Raw genomic sequence first — 19,176 nt, forward strand, 5'->3', positions numbered from 1 at the left:
AGATTAGAAATTCTAAATGCTAAAAATATGATGTGACTGGATTTAAGAAAAACTGGCGGAGACTGCAGGACATAAGAACAATAGATTGGTTAATAGTTACTAAGACTGGTCTACGCGAAGGCGGGGTGGTGCCTAATCCCTTTTTTAGTGAGTTTTATGCATTTTGTCCCCTCAAACAAGCTACAATGTAACCACCTTTATTTGAGGTATCCACATGCCCGTAGTAAATAGAAGAATTGGGGCAACCCTGCACCCTACCATTGGGAACTACAGTACGGCAAGTCTTCCTGCTTCTGACACATGTGAGGTCCATATTGTTTTCTCTGAGCTATACAATGTGGGACAAGAAGACCTGAACCTCTGTGTTCTGCTTGGAAAGACAAACCTGTGTTATCCTGCCTCCATCTTGGATGTATTTTTTTACTAGAATTATTATTCATTTCGAGTTATCATCCATTTAAGTTGTCCAAATGAGTCTGGCTCTTAGCTCTGTTTGCATGCACGTAACTATGTAAAGATTAGGGGCACCCCAAATACCACCAGCCTCTATACATTACCCCATGGAGCTAATATCACCATCAGCTAACCCCCCTCCTCCATGACTGTACCCACCTAAGGAGTATGGGAGCCCCATGAACACTGTGGCCCATACCATGACTAGAAGAGGACTATTACCCAATATATATAAAGCAATAAAACTTGTTTCACAAGTCCTGGATATTAAGGGGGGGCTCTGATGCCCGAAGCTTAACCTAAAAATTATTATGGTGTAGAAGGGACATAGGGAAAAAAAACTTAAATTAATTATTATTATTTTATTTTATTTTTTCAAATAAAGACTGCAGGCTTCCCGTCCTGCCCTTGGGCAGCATTGTTGATTGCTGTCATATAAGGGTCATCGGATGTAATGGCCAGACAAATCTTACTTTGCACCATTTCACTTAGGATAATGCTGTTAAATAAGCCCTTGAGTGAAAGTCGCAGTATGGCGCAGGTAAAATAAGAAGATTACCTAAACCCTGAGGTGCCCTTGAGGTCCGGTGTGCCAAGGTTAATAAATATTCTCCATATCATCAGTGAGTGATCCATAATACACGTAACAATCACACTTTACACTTTATTTCTCCGAGACTTACAATCCATTACATCAGGAAGATTAATAGGCTGCAACTTGCTGTCCGGTCTCCGGGAATGAGCAATAGTTTTTCTGGTTTAACTGCCAACTGGAAATGATCCGACGTCGACCAGCGCTCTGGACGCTTATTGTAAAGGAACATTTACAGATATTGTTATGGGCTTAAAATCCTGCCCCGGACTATAAAAAGGTAATGGGTTGTCAAAAAGGGAAAATCCTCTAGAAATAGGAATATTGAAAATACAATACACGGCACTTTCTTCTCCATTGACATAAAAGCCGAATGCAAAATTCTAAAACAGCCAAAAATGAGATCACTGAGAGATTATAGAGACAATAACTTGGATCTGGGTAATAACACAGAGCTGGGCAATAACACAGGGCTGGGTGATAACACAGAGCCGGGCAATAACACAGGGCTGGGTGATAACACAGAGCCGGGCAATAACACAGAGCTGGGCAATAACACGGAGCCGAATAATAACACAGAGCTGGGCAATAACACGGAGCCGAATAATAACACAGGGCTGGGCAATAACACAGAGCCGGGCAATAACATGGAGCTGGGCAATAACACAGATCCGGGCAATAAAACGGGGCTGGGCAATAACACAGAGCCGGGCAATAACATGGAGCTGGGCAATAACACAGAGCCGGGCAATAACATGGAGCCGGGCAATAACACAGGGCTGGGTGATAACACAGAGCCGGGCAATAACACGGAGCCGGGCAATAACATGGAGCCGGGCAATAACACGGAGCCGGGCAATAACATGGAGCCGGGCAATAACACAGAGCCGGGCAATAACATGGTGCTGGGCAATAACACAGAGCCGGGCAATAACATGGAGCTGGGCAATAAAACAGAGCCGGGCAATAACACAGGGCTGGGCAATAACACGGAGCCGAATAATAACACAGGGCTGGGCTATAACACAGAGCCGGGCAATAACACGGAGCTGGGCAATAACACGAGCCGAATAATAACACAGAGCCGGGCAATAACACAGGGCTGGGTGATAACACAGAGCCAGGCAATAACATGGAGCTGGGCAATAACACAGAGCCGGGCAATAACATGGAGCTGGGCAATAACACAGAGCCGGGCAATAACATGGAGCTGGGCAATAACACAGAGCCGGGCAATAACATGGAGCTGGGCAATAACACGGAGCCGAATAATAACACAGGGCTGGGCTATAACACAGAGCCGGGCAATAACACAGAGCTGGGCAATAACACGAGCCGAATAATAACACAGGGCTGGGTGATAACACAGAGCCGGGCAATAACACGGAGCTGGGCAATAACACAGAGCTGGGCAATAACACAGAGCCAAATAATAACACAGGGCTGGGCAATAACACGGAGCTGGGCAATAACATGGAGCCGAATAATAACACAGGGCTGGGCAATAACACAGGGCTGGGTGATAACACAGAGCCGGGCAATAACACAGGGCTGGGTGATAACACAGAGCCGGGCAATAACATGGAGCTGGGCAATAACACAGAGCCGGGCAATAAAACGGGGCTGGGCAATAACACGGGGCTGGGTAATAACACAGAGCCGGCCAATAACACAGAGCCGGGCAATAACATGGAGCTGGGCAATAACACAGAGCCGGGCAATAAAACGGGGCTGGGCAATAACACGGAGCTGGGCAATAACATGGAGCAGGGCAATAGCACGGAGCCAAATAATAACACAGGGCTGGGCAATAATATGGAGCCGGGCAATAACATGGAGCCGAATAATAACACAGGGCTGGGCAATAATACGGAGCCGGGCAATAACACAGGGCTGGGTAATAACACGGAGCCGGGCAATAACACGGAGGCGGGCAATAACATGGAGCTGGGCAATAACACAGAGCCGGGCAATAACACCGGGCTGGGCAATAACACAGGGCTGGGCAATAACACAGGGCTGGGTAATAACACAGAGACGGGCAATAACATGGAGCTGGGCAATAACACAGAGCCAAATAATAACACACGGCTGGGAAATAACACAGGGCTGGGCAATAACATGGAGCTGGGCAATAACACGGAGCTGGGTAATAACACAGAGATGGGTAACAACACAGGACTGGGTAATAACATGGAGCCAGGCAATAGCACAGAGCCGGGCAATAACACAGGGCTGGGTAATAACACGGAGCCGGGCAATAACACGGAGGCGGGCAATAACATGGAGCTGGGCAATAACACAGAGCTGGGCAATAACACAGGGCTGGGCAATAACACAGGGCTGGGCAATAACACAGGGCTGGGTAATAACACAGAGACGGGCAATAACATGGAGCTGGGCAATAACACAGAGCCGAATAATAACACACGGCTGGGAAATAACACAGGGCTGGGCAATAACATGGAGCTGGGCAATAACACGGAGCTGGGTAATAACACAGAGATGGGTAACAACACAGGACTGGGTAATAACATGGAGCCAGGCAATAGCACAGAGCCGGGCAATAACACAGGGCTGGGTAATAACACGGAGCTGGGCAATAACACAGAGCTGGGCAATAACACGGGGCTGGGCAATAACACAGAGCCGGGCAATAACACGGGGCTGGGCAATAACACAGAGCTGGGCAATAACACAGAGCCAGGCAATAACACGGGGCTGGGCAATAACATGGAGCTGGGCAATAACACGGGGCTGGGCAATAACACAGAGCTGGGCAATAACACAGAGCTGGGCAATAACACGGGGCTGGGCAATAACACAGAGCTGGGCAATAACACAGAGCCAGGCAATAACACGGGGCTGGGCAATAACATGGAGCTGGGCAATAACACGGGGCTGGGCAATAACACAGAGCTGGGCAATAACACGGAGCCGGGCAATAACATGGAGCCGAATAATAACACAGGGCTGGGTAATAACACGGAGTCGGGCAATAATACGGAGCCGGGCAATAACACAGGGCTGGGTAATAACACGGAGCCGGGCAATAACACAGAGCCAGGCAATGACATGGAGCTGGGCAATAACACAGAGCCGGGCAATAACACGGAGCTTGGCAATAACACAGGGCTGGGCAATAACACGGAGCCGGGAAATAACACGGAGCCGGGCAATAACACAGGGCTGGGCAATAACACAGAGCCGGGAAATAACATGGAGCTGGGAAATAACACAGAGCCGGGCAATAACTCAGGGCTGGGTAATAACACGGAGCTGGGAATAACACAGAGCCGGGCAATAACACAGGGCGGGGCAATAACACGGGGCTGGGAAATAACACGGAGCTGGGTAATAACACAGAGCCGGACAATAACATGGAGCTGGGCAATAACATGGAGCTGGGCAATAACACAGAGCTGGGTAATAACATGGAGCTGGGTGATAACATGGAACTAGGTAATAAGATGGAACGGGGCAATAACACAGAGCTGGGCAATAACATGGAGCTGGGTAATAAGACAGAGCTGGGCAACAACATAAAGCTGGGTAATAAGATGGAACGGGGCAATAACACAGAGCTGGGCAATAACATGGAGCTGGGTAATAACACGGAGCTGGGTAATAAGATGGAACGGGGCAATAACACAGAACTGGGCAATAACAAGGAGCTGGGTAATAACACAGCTGGGCAATAACATGAAGCTGGGTACTAACAAGGAGCCTTCCTGCTAAAGGAGACTACTGCCATTGGGGGATCCAGCTGCAATGAAATGGGGCACTTGGTGTGTACAATGGTTAGGTAGGTGGTCGGTGTCACAGTAACCTTCACATGATGCCAGGACACAAGGTCTCCAGCAGAACATTCCCATCACACTGCCCCGCCATCTTGTCTTCTTCCCATAGTGCTTCCTGGTGCCATCTCTCCCCCAGGTGATGCACACGCACACCACATGATGGAGAACATGACCCATCAGGCTGGACCCCTTCATCCATACCTCTACGCTCCAGTTATGACCATAGACAGCAGGAAGTTTTTTAACAGTTTGCTCTACAGCAGCTCTTCTGTGGGATCATCATCCATCATCCATCCCCGCACACACATCTGTGAGCCTTGGACTCCTATGCGTCAGTCTAGGGTTTCAGGTTGTGCTTCCTTGGCCCCCATGACCCTGGCTTCAGTCCCTGAATGTCCTTCCTTGGGCCCCATGACCCTGGCCTCAGTCCCTGATTGTCCTTCCTTGAGCACCCATGACCCTGGCCTCAGTCCCTGATTGTCCTTCCTTGGGCCCCATAACCCTGGCCTCAGTCCCTGATTGTCCTTCCTTGGGTCCCCATGACCCTGGCCTCAGACCCTGATTGTCCTTCCTTGAGCACCCATGACCCTGGCCTCAGTCCCTGATTATCCTTCCTTGGGTCCCATGACCCTGGCCTCAGTCCCTGATTGTCCTTCCTTGAGCACCCATGACCCTGGCCTCAGTCCCTGATTGTCCTTCCTTGGGCCGCATAACCCTGGCCTCAGTCCCTGATTGTCCTTCCTTGGGTCCCCATGACCCTGGCCTCAGTCCCTGATTGTCCTTCCTTGGGCCCCATAACCCTGGCCTCAGTCCCTGATTGTCCTTCCTTGGGTCCCCATGACCCTGGCCTCAGTCCCTGATTGTCCTTCCTTGGGCCCCCATGACCCTGGCCTCAGTCCCTGATTGTCCTTCCTTGGGCCCCATGACCCTGGCCTCATTTCCTGCACCACATCCCACAAGACACCCAATGTTGGAGATGCTCAGACCCTGGCGTGTACAATCTGGCCCAGAGACAAAACCCTTTAAGGACTTTTTTTGAAGTACAACTAGAACCAATCAATGTACTGTATATAAAAGTCACAAGGAAGAATTAAAACCAGGTTATCCCTATATATGGTATGTCCTAGTTTTACAACCATTCTATATGGGAACAAATCATATTTCCTCTTTGTGCCCTTTAAAAAAATCTAATCAGAAAGTAAAAATTCATAAAAATATAGGAAAGTTCAAGAAAGCATCGGGGAAAAGGGAAAGGTCATTTGTTGGCTTTTGTGTAATTTTAATTTGGAAAAGGTTGCACTAGTTACAATATCCGGTAAATGTATACACCGAGAGGGATTCAATGCACCAGGGCCCCGGCTTCACCAATCTATGGCTCAAGTTCCCCCCAGGTCCTATTGGCAGGAGCTCTCTGAACAGACAAGAGTTGCTTTAGGGAATCATTTTTCAAGTGTCAGAATGGATTTAATTCTTCCTTATCCTTCTTGATTCCTATGAAAGAAGAGAAAAATGTGCAGACTGTGCCGACTGAGCTCTACCTGGAGAAGCCGACGTAACGGGAGGAAAAAGAGAAGGATAATTCTGAGCTATTTCACCTACACAACAACTCAACCATCCGAATTAGAATGAGTCAATGGATATGGTTTCTATGGAACGTTCTTTCAGTCCTCATTCCCATTCAGTGTTGGTGCGGCCATTGTGCTGTGGCAGGATTGTAATGGAATAACCAATTGGATACATTCTGTCACCGGAATGTTGAATTTTGGAAACCTCATGAGTAGACAAGATTGTTCAAAAAAAAGTTTTATGGACTATTGTCTAGATACACAAAAAAGTAGCATTAATGGCGTCCATTTGTTGGGTGTGGCCAGCGATCATCAGAAAGGGAGTGCCCCATCCTTAAATAAACATGAGCGTTCAGTCCTACAGATAACACATTCCAGGTTTGATATTGAATGATTCATATTATTGAGGAGTCATAAAGAGTAGAATGTCTTTAGGGGATCCCCAGAGGAGGGATAGGTCGTGCTGAGTGAGCCACACGGCCGAACCCAAACACTCGGAATTCAGTTCCCGGCGTCTGAAGAAATGGGATGCTGTCCTAGGGCAGTCAGAAAAACCTGGATAAAGCCTATGGCCTATGGCTGTATCCATGTTTTCCAGGACTCTATAGGGCAGATGCCAGGAGTCCTGTCAGGAAAATGTTGTGTGTTCGGATTTTTCCATGTGGCTGAACCTGGATTTTTTTCTTTTTGCTCAACACTATTGATAGGACATGATTGTTGGCGGTCCGAGAGTTACAATGCAGTTCTGACGTGTAATTCTGGGTTCACATAACTCCGTTCAACTAACGGAAATGCTGGATGTGAAAGTTGGATTTATTGCCCCCAGAATCCCCTCTAGTGCCCCATAGAGTAAAATGACCAGACCCGAACCTGTGGCCATTCCAGCACAATTGCCCTCTTGGGTGGTAGATCTTGGTCCAAAAACACCACATTCAACACTATTACAACCTGGTACAACTACGCTGAATAGTTACTGTACCAGACTGCTGGACATATGAGAACCAATGTAATACCAAACCCAGCTCTGCTACATCTAACAAATATATATATATCATTACTGCTACATGTGAATGCTGCTTTCTTCCATTTCTCCTGTATAGAGAATAACAATCCCTCGGCCGAGGCCACTTTGTGAGAAGAGTTCAGCTCCTCTGGCCGTCTGGACGCAGTCACTCGGTAGCCCGTCCTAATGTTAGCTGATGCTCTCATTACCAGCAGATAGACCGAGCTATTGATCCACTTTATTGATAATTTTATTTTTATTGCAACATGAATGCATTAGTATATTTTAATGATGGTTAATATTGTATGATAATGATCCGCCTTCCCATTCTGAGCATTTTAATTTCACCCATAGCAGCAAATTAAGGGAGGACGAACCTGGCAATAATTACGCGGCTTATATTAAAGCTCCGCGTGGAGCCAAGTCCATAGACGTGCCATAGTATTAATTATTACTAGCGCTACATTTATAAATCTGCTGACCAAGAACGGACAAGATGACTTCTTATAAAAATGACTCATGGATTGTCCCAGAGGATGAGAGGGAAAACCTGGGGAGAGAACCCAACCAGATGACTGATCCAACAGGACCCTCGTCCATTGTGACTATGATAGGGGTCTTCACACTCCGCCCCAGGATAGAGCCGTCTATGGGAGACTCCATCACTGACACTAAAGGTAACTTATAGGGAAGAGCGAGAAGAGGCAGTCGCCATCCAGCTGGAGGGCATTGGACGTTCTCAGCTCGATTGGGGGGGGGGGGGGCACTATAAATGAAGTCAAAACATACTAAAGTTATTACCAAATTGTTCCACAAGTCTGATGAGACACAAAGGGGTCCTGGTGAACATTAAAGTCAAGAAGCCAAGCAAGAATATCACAATAGGAAGGAGCAGTATACAACACCTACATATATCCTACAACACCAACCATATCACATGGGCAAAGTAGATCGGTTTTTCATCAGTTTTCCCCTAGGTTTCAGTTGTCCAGCTGCTATGATGTACACACAGGGGAGGGATCTGCTCCCCTACAGCTCTATAGCGGTGTAATGTGTAGCACATGTGGACCCGCTGTGTGGAACAGGCCGAGTGTAGGTGGTCAGCAGGACAGCTGGTCAAGGAGAGAATCAGGACAGTACCAGCCATGAGAAAGAAGTGTGGTCAGTCAGGCCAAGGGTCAGGGCAGGTGGCTTCAGAGACAGGAGACAGGACAGGCAAATGGTACAGACAGGTAAGACAGGACAGGCAGACAGGTCAGACAGGTCAGACAGGACAGGCAGACGGTACAGACAGGACAGGCAGACGGTACAGACAGGTCAGACAGGACAGGCAGACGGTACAGACAGGTCAGACAGGACAGGCAGACAGTACAGACAGGACAGGCAGACGGTACAGACAGGTCAGACAGGACAGGCAGACGGTACAGACAGGTCAGACAGGACAGGCAGACAGTACAGACAGGACAGGCAGACGGTACAGAGAGGTCAGACAGGACAGGCAGACGGTACAGACAGGTCAGACAGGACAGGCAGACAGTACAGACAGGACAGGCAGACGGTACAAACAGGTCAGACAGGACAGGCAGACGGTACAGACAGGACAGGCAGACAGGACAGGCAGACGGTACAGACAGGTCAGACAGGACAGGCAGACGGTACAGACAGGTCAGACAGGACAGGCAGACGGTACAGACAGGACAGGCAGACAGTACAGACAGGACAGGCAGACGGTACAGACAGGACAGGCAGACAGTATAGACAGGTCAGACAGGACAGGCAGACGGTACAGACAGGTCAGACAGAAGTGTAACCCGAGGAACAATGAGAATTATAACAATTGTTATAATGATGGAGACCAATTATATACTGTATGAAACAAGGAGCTTACAAATATATCAGATCTGATTCCAAACAAAGGTAGAGGAGGCTACGGAGGTTACTGGCTGAGCGGCCTGGAACGTCACATGCTAGCTCCTCCCTCTAACCAGGAAGAGTCCGGGGGACCGGAGCTGTGGTCCACGGCCATCAGTGCTGGAGCTGGGGAGATAAGTGCATGTTATTTCTTTCATCCTCCCCCTCCCCCACACTTTGGCAAAAAGAAAACCTACCCGGAATTCTCCTTTAATCTTAAACAATATAATTGTAAAGACCCAAACACTGTGCTGATAAGAAACAATAATCTATTTCCTTAGCACTAAAGATTCCTTACCAGGAGAATCAGTACTTTCCATAGCTGTGCGCTCCCTTGACAGCACTCCGTGTGGCCGGGCATGGTATTACAGGAAAAACACAGCAATAATTCCCATGAACTAATAATGAAAAATAATGCAAAGATGCAAAGAACGAGACCTTTTCCAAAGTGTTGCATATGACTGGTGAATGTTTTATTGCACAGAACACGCTGAGGTACATTGGGCGGAGGGATATATTGGTTCTAGGTATTACAATGTAATCTTGTTTGTGGTACAGATAGATTTGTTTTATCATCTCCTCTACCTCTATAAATGAGCAAACCCACCAATAAACTGTACATGAAGCCATAAAAGAAGCTTCTCATATTGGCTCCTTATGAGTTCCGAATCCGCAGACAGATTAAAATATTGACATATTAAAAAGATCTCAGTGTGAGGCGGAGATCACGCTGTTCTGACTGTCTCCACTTAAATTACTTCCATTGTAATTTGTAAATATATTATTTTGCATGGGTCACAGGTGGCGCATTTTTCACGTGTTTCATAAGGTCTCATCATTTACATTTTTATTTGTTTTATTATTATTTTTGTGTAATTAAAGCAAAAGTGCCGAGTCGGCAACTTATATAATGGGTGTGAGGAAAGCTACACAAATTGTGTTTTATAACCGAACCTTAGCTTGTTCTTCGCTGGGCTCCGCGGCTTCATGCATCATGGATACCAGCGGGGAACAAGGCAAAATTATACATCTAAGACGATCTGGCGGTATCTACTGTATTGTTACTGTGCGCAGAATATTAACCTGCTCCGAAAGCTTCCATTGGTTTTGGTTTGGGCGCATTTCCTAATTGACCCGGTAAGGTTACATGGTTACGATATTGTAGGAGACGGAACTGAGTTGGTGACATCACCTGACAGCACAGACTCCAGATATACAATATAATCTGCTCCGCTGTTACTTTGCATCCCAACAAATATAATAGTAAAAATTGTTTTTGTTTGTTTGTTTTTATTGCCACCAGGGGGAGCCTATATGTCTACATCTGTATGCAGCGCTGGGGTCCTGGGTTCACATCCCACCAAGTGCAACACCCGCAAAGAGTTTGTATGTTCTATCCGTGTTTCCGTGGGCTTCCTCCAGGTTCTCCGGTTTCCTCCCACACCCAAAACATACAGATTGGCCACATTTAGATTGTGAGTCCTAATGGGGACAATGACCATTACTGACAAAGTGCAGCAGAATCAGTTGGCGCTATACAAATAAAAGCATTATTATTAAAGGGGTACTCCAGCCAAAATATTTTTATTTCAAATAAACTGGTGTCAGAAAGTTATATAGATTTGTACTTCTAGTCAAAAATCTTCAGTCTTCCAGTACTTATCAGCTGCTGTATGTCCTGTAGGAAGTGGTGTATTCTCTCCAGTCTGACACAGTGCTCTCTGCTGCCACCTCTGTCCATGTCAGGAACTGTCCAGAGCAGCAGCAAATCCCCATAGAAAACCTCTCCTGCTCTGGGCAGCTTCTGACATGGACAGAGGTGGCATGTATATACATATATATATATATATATATATATATATATATACATGCCACCTCTGTCCATGTCAGGAACTGCCCAGAGCAGGAGAGGTTTTCTATTATAAATATATAATATATTTCTGAAACCAGTTGATTTGAAAGAAAAATATTTTCTCCAGAGAACCCCTTTAAAAGCATTAGTTCCTAATAACCTCTAAGGCCATTGCATACAGATTGCCTCCCCCTAGTGGTGGCATCAGGCACTAAATATAGGTGTGATCAGTGACCTTTTTTTTTACACCCACTGCAGCGCCTCTTTGCAGGCTGATCAGTCGGGGTCCTATAGGTCACCTTTTTACTATTGATGATGTCATATCTGTGATGTCACCTCAGAGGGTTCCTGCAGCTTTTCAGGATGGAAATACATGAGTACATTTCATCCACTTAATACATAGGAGTAATCCATCAGTATCATTGACCAGTCTTATAAGTCGTATAAATCATAACCGTGAGGACGCGTGACACCGAGACGCCGATGTTTGACTGATAAGGGCGAATATTCAATTCAGTTCATTCAGTATTTCCAGGACGACGCGTCCACCATGATCCTAACGCCACAAAAACATCAAGTCAGCTGGAAAATAGGAAAAAAAGGGGTCAAAGAGGCAGACCCCCCTCATGATGTTATCAAGCAGCTTACAGGGGTGTAAAGGAGCAAAAGGGTTAATAATCACATGACTGCCGCCCCCCCCCCTAATAATAATAATAATAATAATAATTTTATTTGTATAGCGCACACAGATTCCGCAGCACTTTACATCACCCCAGTGAGGATTAGTTGACACAGTTGCCACTGTAGTGAGGATATGCTGCCCATCATGTGACTTCTGTAGCCTATCAGTGACTGCAGTGGGGATATGCTGCCCATCATGTGACTGCTGTAGCCTATCAGTGACTGTAGTGGGGATATGCTGCCCATCATGTGACCGCTGTAGCCTATCAGTGACTGTAGTGGGGATATGCTGCCCATCATGTGACTGCTGTAGCCTATCAGTGACTGTTGTGGGGATATGCTGCCCATCATGTGACCGCTGTAGCCTATCAGTGACTATAGTGGGGATATGCTGCACATCATGTGACCGCTGTAGCCTATCAGTGACTGTTGTGGGGATATGCTGGCCATCATGTGACTGCTGCAGCCTATCAGTGACTGTTGTGGGGATGTGTGGACGCACTAAGGTCACTACCATGCCAGTTACTGGCTTCATGTGTTGTGTTGTTTCTGCTTCAGGAAGAAGAGACCGTCAGGAGATCAGGGAAGTGTTGTCACTTTAATCCCTAAATGCTATGAGTGAGATTGGGGGGGGGGGGGGGGCTGCCGGGCCGGGCGGTGAGGTGCAGCACATCGCAGCCGACACTTGTTGTGTAAATCACATTTGGAGTCGGATTTAGCACCTACTGGAAAAGCAATTAAAGACGTATTAAATATTGAAAAAACTCTTAAAATGTTAATGCGGAGGCCGTATGGTCCAGTGAGTTTACTGTAGTGCAGATCTAATGGCTGATCCTAAGTGAGATGAAAGAACGCCGGCCGCCTTCTCCTCCGCAGTGCAAACCACGGACGCACCGGGGATGAAAAGGCGCTTTGATATCAGGATTTCCCCTGTAAGCAGCGATGGCATCGTCAGGAACGGACGGAGGCAGAAACGTGCATCGGCCATAAGATTGTCACTCAGAGTCTGCAGGGGGAGGGGCTTAATGTGTCAAGCCACACCCACCACTTCCTGCGCCGGCTGGTATAATAGGGTCATGTGATCCAAGCTGTCATGTGTCAGAGCAGACATGTCCTGTGCTCGGTGACCCCCTGATCAGCTGATCACTGGGGGGTATCTGGATGGGTCATTCATATAAAACTCTGAGAACACTCCTTAAAGGGGATCTGTCCTGAGGATCCGGCCCACTAGCCTGCTTGTATCGCGTAGTAGCCGCAGCACTCACATCCCAATGCTCTTTTCCATTTTTAAATGTCTTGTACCATTCTAAAGGTGTAGGAAAAATATGATTATGCAAATGAGCTTCTTTGGTGCATCGGGGGCGGTCCTGAGCCCTCCAAGAGCAGATGATTGGCCGCTTTTGTATATTCGTGTCGTTCCTTCCCATGGTCTACTACATCATACAGGCATGCTAGCGTGTCGGGACCTCATTACAGATCCCCTATAGATCCCCTAAAGATCCTGCTATAGATACCCCTATAGACCCCCCTATAGATACCCCTATAGATCCCCTTATAGATCCTGCTATAGATCCCCTATAGATCCTGCTATAGATCGCCCTATAGATCCTGCTATAGATCCCCCTATAGATCCTGCTATAGATCCCCCTATAGATCCCCTATAGATCCTGCTATAGATCCCCCTATAGATCCAGCTATAGATCCCCATATAGATCCCCATATAGATCCCCTATAGGTCTCCCTATAGATCCCCCTATAGATCCTGCTATAGATCCCCCTATAGATCCGCTATAGATCCCCCTTATAGATCCCGCTATAGTTCCCCCTATAGATCCCCTATAGATCCCCCTATAGATCCCGTTATAGATCCCCCTATAGATCCTGATATAGATCCCCCTTATAGATACCCCTATAGATCCTGCTATAGATCCCCCTTATAGATACCCCTATAGATCCTCCTATAGATCCTCCTATAGATCCCGCTATAGATCCTGCTATAGATCCCCCTATAGATCCCGCTATAGATCCCCCTATAGATCCCCCTATAGTTCAGGCCCTTGTGTCGTACCAATTAGTGATCTCATAACTACAGATTATAAGAATCAGTAACACTCCGGTTGTCGGCCAATAATACACAGAAGGATACAGCAAGAGCTGATGGGCTTTCCTGGCAGCCGCCTGACATCTCTCTCCTGCTCTCTATTCTTCTCTCTCTCCCGTCACCAGTGGAGGATGATCCCATCGGCTTCGCCGCCTGTTTATAATATTGTGGGTGCAGAAGTAAATGGCGGAAGCCTCGGAATTATCTCGTACAGCGAGATAATTCTGTTGCTTTTTGATTTATAACTACAAGGAGGCGAAAGTGGATTCTGCAAAGTACAGCAAATGGAAACCAATGAAATCAGGAGATAACGCAGAACTTTCTCCAAAACCAGAGGCTTCTGACAGTGTCCTTTAAGGATGTTAGCGCGCTCCATGAAACTTTAATAATGCCACATCCAGAATTGAATATGGAAAGTTCTACAAGATTAACTTTACAGCAGGAACTGACCTATTAGAAATAAAGTCGAGTAATTTATTTTATAGCTCAGAGCTTTGTCAGCTGAAACAATAGCGTCTTATCTAAGCTCTTTAACTTTGGAATCATTGGCTCTAGGGTACTTTTTATTGCTTAAATGTTATCTGTGCCGCCGGTGCTGTATACAGCTGATAACTTCCTGTACGTTTGCTGCGGCGTAGGGAGAGGGACAGCGGTCAGACCTCTTATTTATATAAATATTGAGAGTAAAAGACGACTGCGCCGTATAATAAAACACAAAAATACTAAATAACACAAAGCAATGTGTGGGCCCTAATGTAGGGGGAGAGCAGCTGTGCGTGGGCGGGACCTCAGCCTGATTGACAGCTCGGCTCCCCGCCAAAGATCACTCATAACTCTAGAGCCGCCTCCCTTGGATGGAGGAAAGTAACTTTGTATTCTCTTATTAACCCCTTCAAGACTAGAGCAATTATGGTCCAGAATACAAAAACTATCTTATGATTTTTCCTTTTTCCTTTCGCCAGTCGTCATTTCTGTGAGATTTGTTTGGTGCAGCTGTGTGAGGCTTTGGGATTTTTTTATATAATTTATAGATTTTTTTTTTTTTTAGTATTATATAAATCAAAGTATATGTACAATGTAAAGGATACATACATATCTAGGTATCACAGAAATAAAACAGAAAAATAGGAGGCTTTGGTTTTGTTTATTAGATTATATTTTTATTGTTGAAAAAAATGCATTCTTGTTTTAATTATAGAAATTTTTTTTATATTTTGCACATTTTTTTTTTTTAAATCCTAAATGAGAATTTAGAACTTTGCTGTATATCTATGAGCCAAAGCATTAGCCTGTGTCCTAATATATAGTCACATACTGTATGGGAATATGGTCAGCTAGTCCGGGATAGTCTGTGTCTTACCTTACCCTTCCTCATGGCTCAGCAGGTATATATATGCTATATGAAATATATACTGTATGTTACGCCCCAGTGGTTGTTATGGGAATTGCAGCCTCTTGAAGGTTTTCCTTGCCATAATGTTGTGATATTGCATTGAATTTGTAAATTAAAATAATGTAATCTTTAACTAAAGTCGAGGAAAGGTAAGGATGGACACATGTGTATGGGCCTCGATTGTATCCCAGGGTGATCGGTGGGCAGTCAGTCAGTGTCTCTCATAGAATGGAGGAATCAGCACTGATTGCAGAAATCATAGTGTTAAATGGTGAGATGGGCGGCTCCTCTGATCTCATCTATCGGGGTCCAGCTGCCGCTCTTTATTATGGTTGTGGTTTTGCTTCTGATCACATGAAAGGGAGAGAAAGAAATTAAGAGCAAAATTTACTGCAAGTTTACAAAAAAAAAAGTTTGGGAAATTGCAGAAGTGGAATATTTGCAGGCTGGAATATTATAGAAATTTTTTTTTATACTATCATTTTCTGCTGCTCGAAAACAGTAACAGCATTCTATGTGTGCAGTACCAGCATTGGCCATATGGTGCGCTCTAGTGCTACAGTGATCTAATTCGCCATCTAGTGGTAGAACGACTTATTACATGTATTCTATAACCGCTCCGTTTCTCTTTAATCAGAAAATAATAATTACCCGGATGGTCTAGAGGTTTTTCCATCTCTAGAAATCTAATCTCTGCTGTGTGGTATAGAGAAGGGAATGACTCAATGCTCTGAAGACTCTGCGCTACATAAAATATTGAAGGCCAAAGAGGAATTCTTTTATATATCTTCACATTTTCAGAGAAGAATAGTCATGTGACCTTGTGCCCCGAACAGCCCCCGACGGTATAATGTTGCTGTAAAACTTATGATGACAAATACAGAAACATTGAAGAAAATATTTACCTCGACCTTTCTAAAGAATCTCAGGAAATTCTAAATTGTGACTAGTGATGAGCGAATAGTGAGATCCCATTAAAGTCTATGGAAATAAGTATTCGATTAGTGAAAAACATCTATTTGACCATTTGGAGGGCGAAACCGAAAGCTGGGGGATTTGAACGCTTATCGAATATTTATCGAATATTCGCGGGATATTCGTATGAATATCGAATATTCGAATATCTCACTATTCGATCGGATATCTATTCGATCGAACAGTATTCGCTCATCACTAATTATGACCTTTAACTCCACGAAAACTTAAAAAGAAGCTGCGACTCCTCGGATCTATGCAAGAGAGTGACGGCTGCTGCAGTCGCATCCATGGACATAGTAACATATATTTGTTAGATACATGGACATAGTAACATATATAGGTTAGATACATGGACATAGTAACATATATAGGTTAGATACATGGACATAGTAACATATATAGGTTAGATACATGGACATAGTAACATATATAGGTTAGGTACATGGACATAGTAACATATATTTGTTAGATACATGGACATAGTAACATATATAGGTTAGATACATGGACATAGTAACATATATAGGTTAGATACATGGACATAGTAACATATATAGGTTAGATACATGGACATAGTAACATATATAGGTTAGATACATGGACATAGTAACATATATAGGTTAGACTATACAATCCTCTGTGACTTCAGCCTCCTATCTCCTTAGAGGCTCAGACTTCTGCTCTGCTCCTCCACCATATTTCGCACTGCAGCTCTGCTTCTTCAGGGCACAACTATGATCAGTGACTTCAGCTTGGCGACTTTTTGTCTGTTTAAAGACATCCCATATTATCCTCCTATCTCCTTAGAGGTGCAGACTTCTGCTCCGCTCCTCCACCATATTTCACTCTGCAGCTCTACTTCTTCAGGGCACAGCTATGATAAAGCTATGATCAGTAACTTCAGTTTAGCAACTTTTGTGTATTTTTGAAGATGTCTCCCATCTCCTTAGAGGCTTAGACTCCTGCTTTGCTCCTCCACTTTACCTTAACTATGGAGGAAATGTTACCAGGTGAGGGGGAGGAGCCAACATAAGGGGGAGGGACCAGGATAACAAGAGAAGAAACACAAATGTATAAAATGTATCAGATTGGGAATGGATTCTGCAGATAATCTTGGGGCAGATAATGTGAATAATTTGGTTTGGCAGAGTGCAGCCCCATGCTGCGGTGTAGAGGCCGTGTACGGCCGGATCAGTGACTAAGATGAGCAGAATAATGACTGGTTACAGTGCCTAATGTATACGATGCCTCGGCTGTCAGCAGCTACAGATATCTTATGTTCCTGTAAATATACACATGCCATAAAACAAAGCCTAATTATAGTTATTGTACATTCCTTTTCTGCTACAGTTCCCTCATCTGCCGGGAATTACCATCTCCGTGTCCTCCGCGCTCCCGAGGCGCACTCCCTGCTCGCCATCTATCCAGCTGTTAGGAGATGGACGCCATGCCCGCTCAGCTGTAGGGCCCGTCCTCATACACAATAATCACTTTAATTTCTGCCTCGAAATGACAACGACGACTTCTGAAAGGACCTGAACAAAAGTCACTGACTGTAGAAAGTGCTGAATTGTTCCCAATATGGAGTCACAATCCGGAGTCTATAGAGTCTATAGGGGCTGAGAGCAATCATTACGTCTGACCCTTCGATATAAGGCGCCATACACACTGGGTTACAGGTCTGAGGAAACTTAAAGGGATTCTCCAACCCTGAGGATAGTTCATGAAGATTAGATAGGTGGGGTCCAACACCAGATCCCCACTCTAATCAATGTTTAAACAGCAGGGTCAGGCAGGGGGGAGGATTACTGGGGGCGGGGGGGGGGGGAATTGAAAAGGTAAATATAATTATTGCTTCCCGAGCGCGCTCTGCTCTGCATCACAGATCTCCTGGACGTGGACGACTGTCATCTTCTCCCTCGTTCCGAGTGCGTGACGACCCAGGATCCACATTACTGAAGAGCGCCATTTACCCTGCTCAGTGACTGCAGCAGTATCTAGCCCCAGTCACTGACTGGCTGAGCCGGGCATCTGTCAGCCGGGTCGTGATGTATCAGGGAGCTGAGGAGACAGATGGCGGGGTCCAGGAGCGGGATGCGGCTCTGCACGGGTGCCGGACATGTGCTGGTGTGAGCAGGAGGACCTTGTGTGTCCTGGACGATTATGATCCATGATGGTGTAGTGATACTTATAGTAATCTATGAGGCTGTGGTCCCGGCTCTCTTCGGGTCAGTGATTCCTGACCTTCTTCAGAATCATCCTTACCCCATGAGGAAAGGTCTTGCATGGAGCTGCAGACCGAGGAAGACTGACAGTCATCTTGTGTTTCTTCCATCTTCTAATAATTGCACCAATAGTTTTTGCCTTCTCACCAAGCTGCTGCCAATTGTCCTGTAGCCCATCCCAGCCTTGTGCAGGTCTACAGTGTTGACCCTGGTGTCCTTAGACATCTCTTTGGTCTTGGCCATGGTGGAGAGGGTGGAGTGTGATGAGTGTGTGGCCAGGTGATTATTATACAGGTGATGAGATGACTCAGGTGCAGGTAATCCAGGTAATGAGGGCGGAGGGGGAGGAGCTTCTTATAGAGACACTGACAGCTATGGGAGAGGCAGAAGTCCTGCTGGTTGGTAAATAATTATTTATAAATCCTACAATGTGATTATCTGGAATGTTCTATGGATTCTGTCGCACACAGGTGAAGTTACCGACCAGAAATATTAACCCCTCCCCTCCTTTCTATGTCGGTGATAGGCAGCGGATCAGATACTTATCTCCTGCCCTGAGGGGATATGGAGAAATAGACTAGTAACCGTATTCTATAAAGCACGACTTCATGACATTTAAATA

At 45.7% G+C, this 19,176-nt stretch overlaps 1 protein-coding gene across 1 annotated transcript; it reads left to right on the top strand.

Moving 5' to 3' along the window:
* Positions 1-1,443: 1,443 nt before the first annotated feature.
* LOC138766622 (putative per-hexamer repeat protein 5) lies at positions 1,444-12,479 on the top strand. The gene is made up of 6 exons (XM_069944214.1): positions 1,444-2,098; positions 2,397-4,310; positions 4,412-4,723; positions 7,947-8,090; positions 10,628-10,799; positions 12,416-12,479. Exons 1-6 carry the CDS (start codon positions 1,444-1,446, stop codon positions 12,477-12,479), a joined length of 3,261 nt encoding a protein of 1,086 aa, XP_069800315.1.
* The last annotated feature ends 6,697 nt before the right edge of the window (positions 12,480-19,176 follow it).

This window comes from Dendropsophus ebraccatus, chromosome 10 (assembly GCF_027789765.1).
Source record: "Dendropsophus ebraccatus isolate aDenEbr1 chromosome 10, aDenEbr1.pat, whole genome shotgun sequence".
NCBI classification, from domain to species: domain Eukaryota; kingdom Metazoa; phylum Chordata; class Amphibia; order Anura; family Hylidae; genus Dendropsophus; species Dendropsophus ebraccatus.

Excerpts from the sequence above, each read along its gene's own strand:
- LOC138766622 (XM_069944214.1), top strand. The coding sequence starts at position 1,444 with ATGAGATCACTGAGAGATTATAGAGACAATAACTTGGATCTGGGTAAT. Across the intron at positions 2,099-2,396 it reads GGGCAATAACACGGAGCTGG|GGCTGGGTGATAACACAGAG; the intron begins GCAATAACACGA and ends ATAATAACACAG. Across the intron at positions 4,724-7,946 it reads GGGCAATAACAAGGAGCTGG|AGGATGAGAGGGAAAACCTG; the intron begins GTAATAACACAG and ends GGATTGTCCCAG.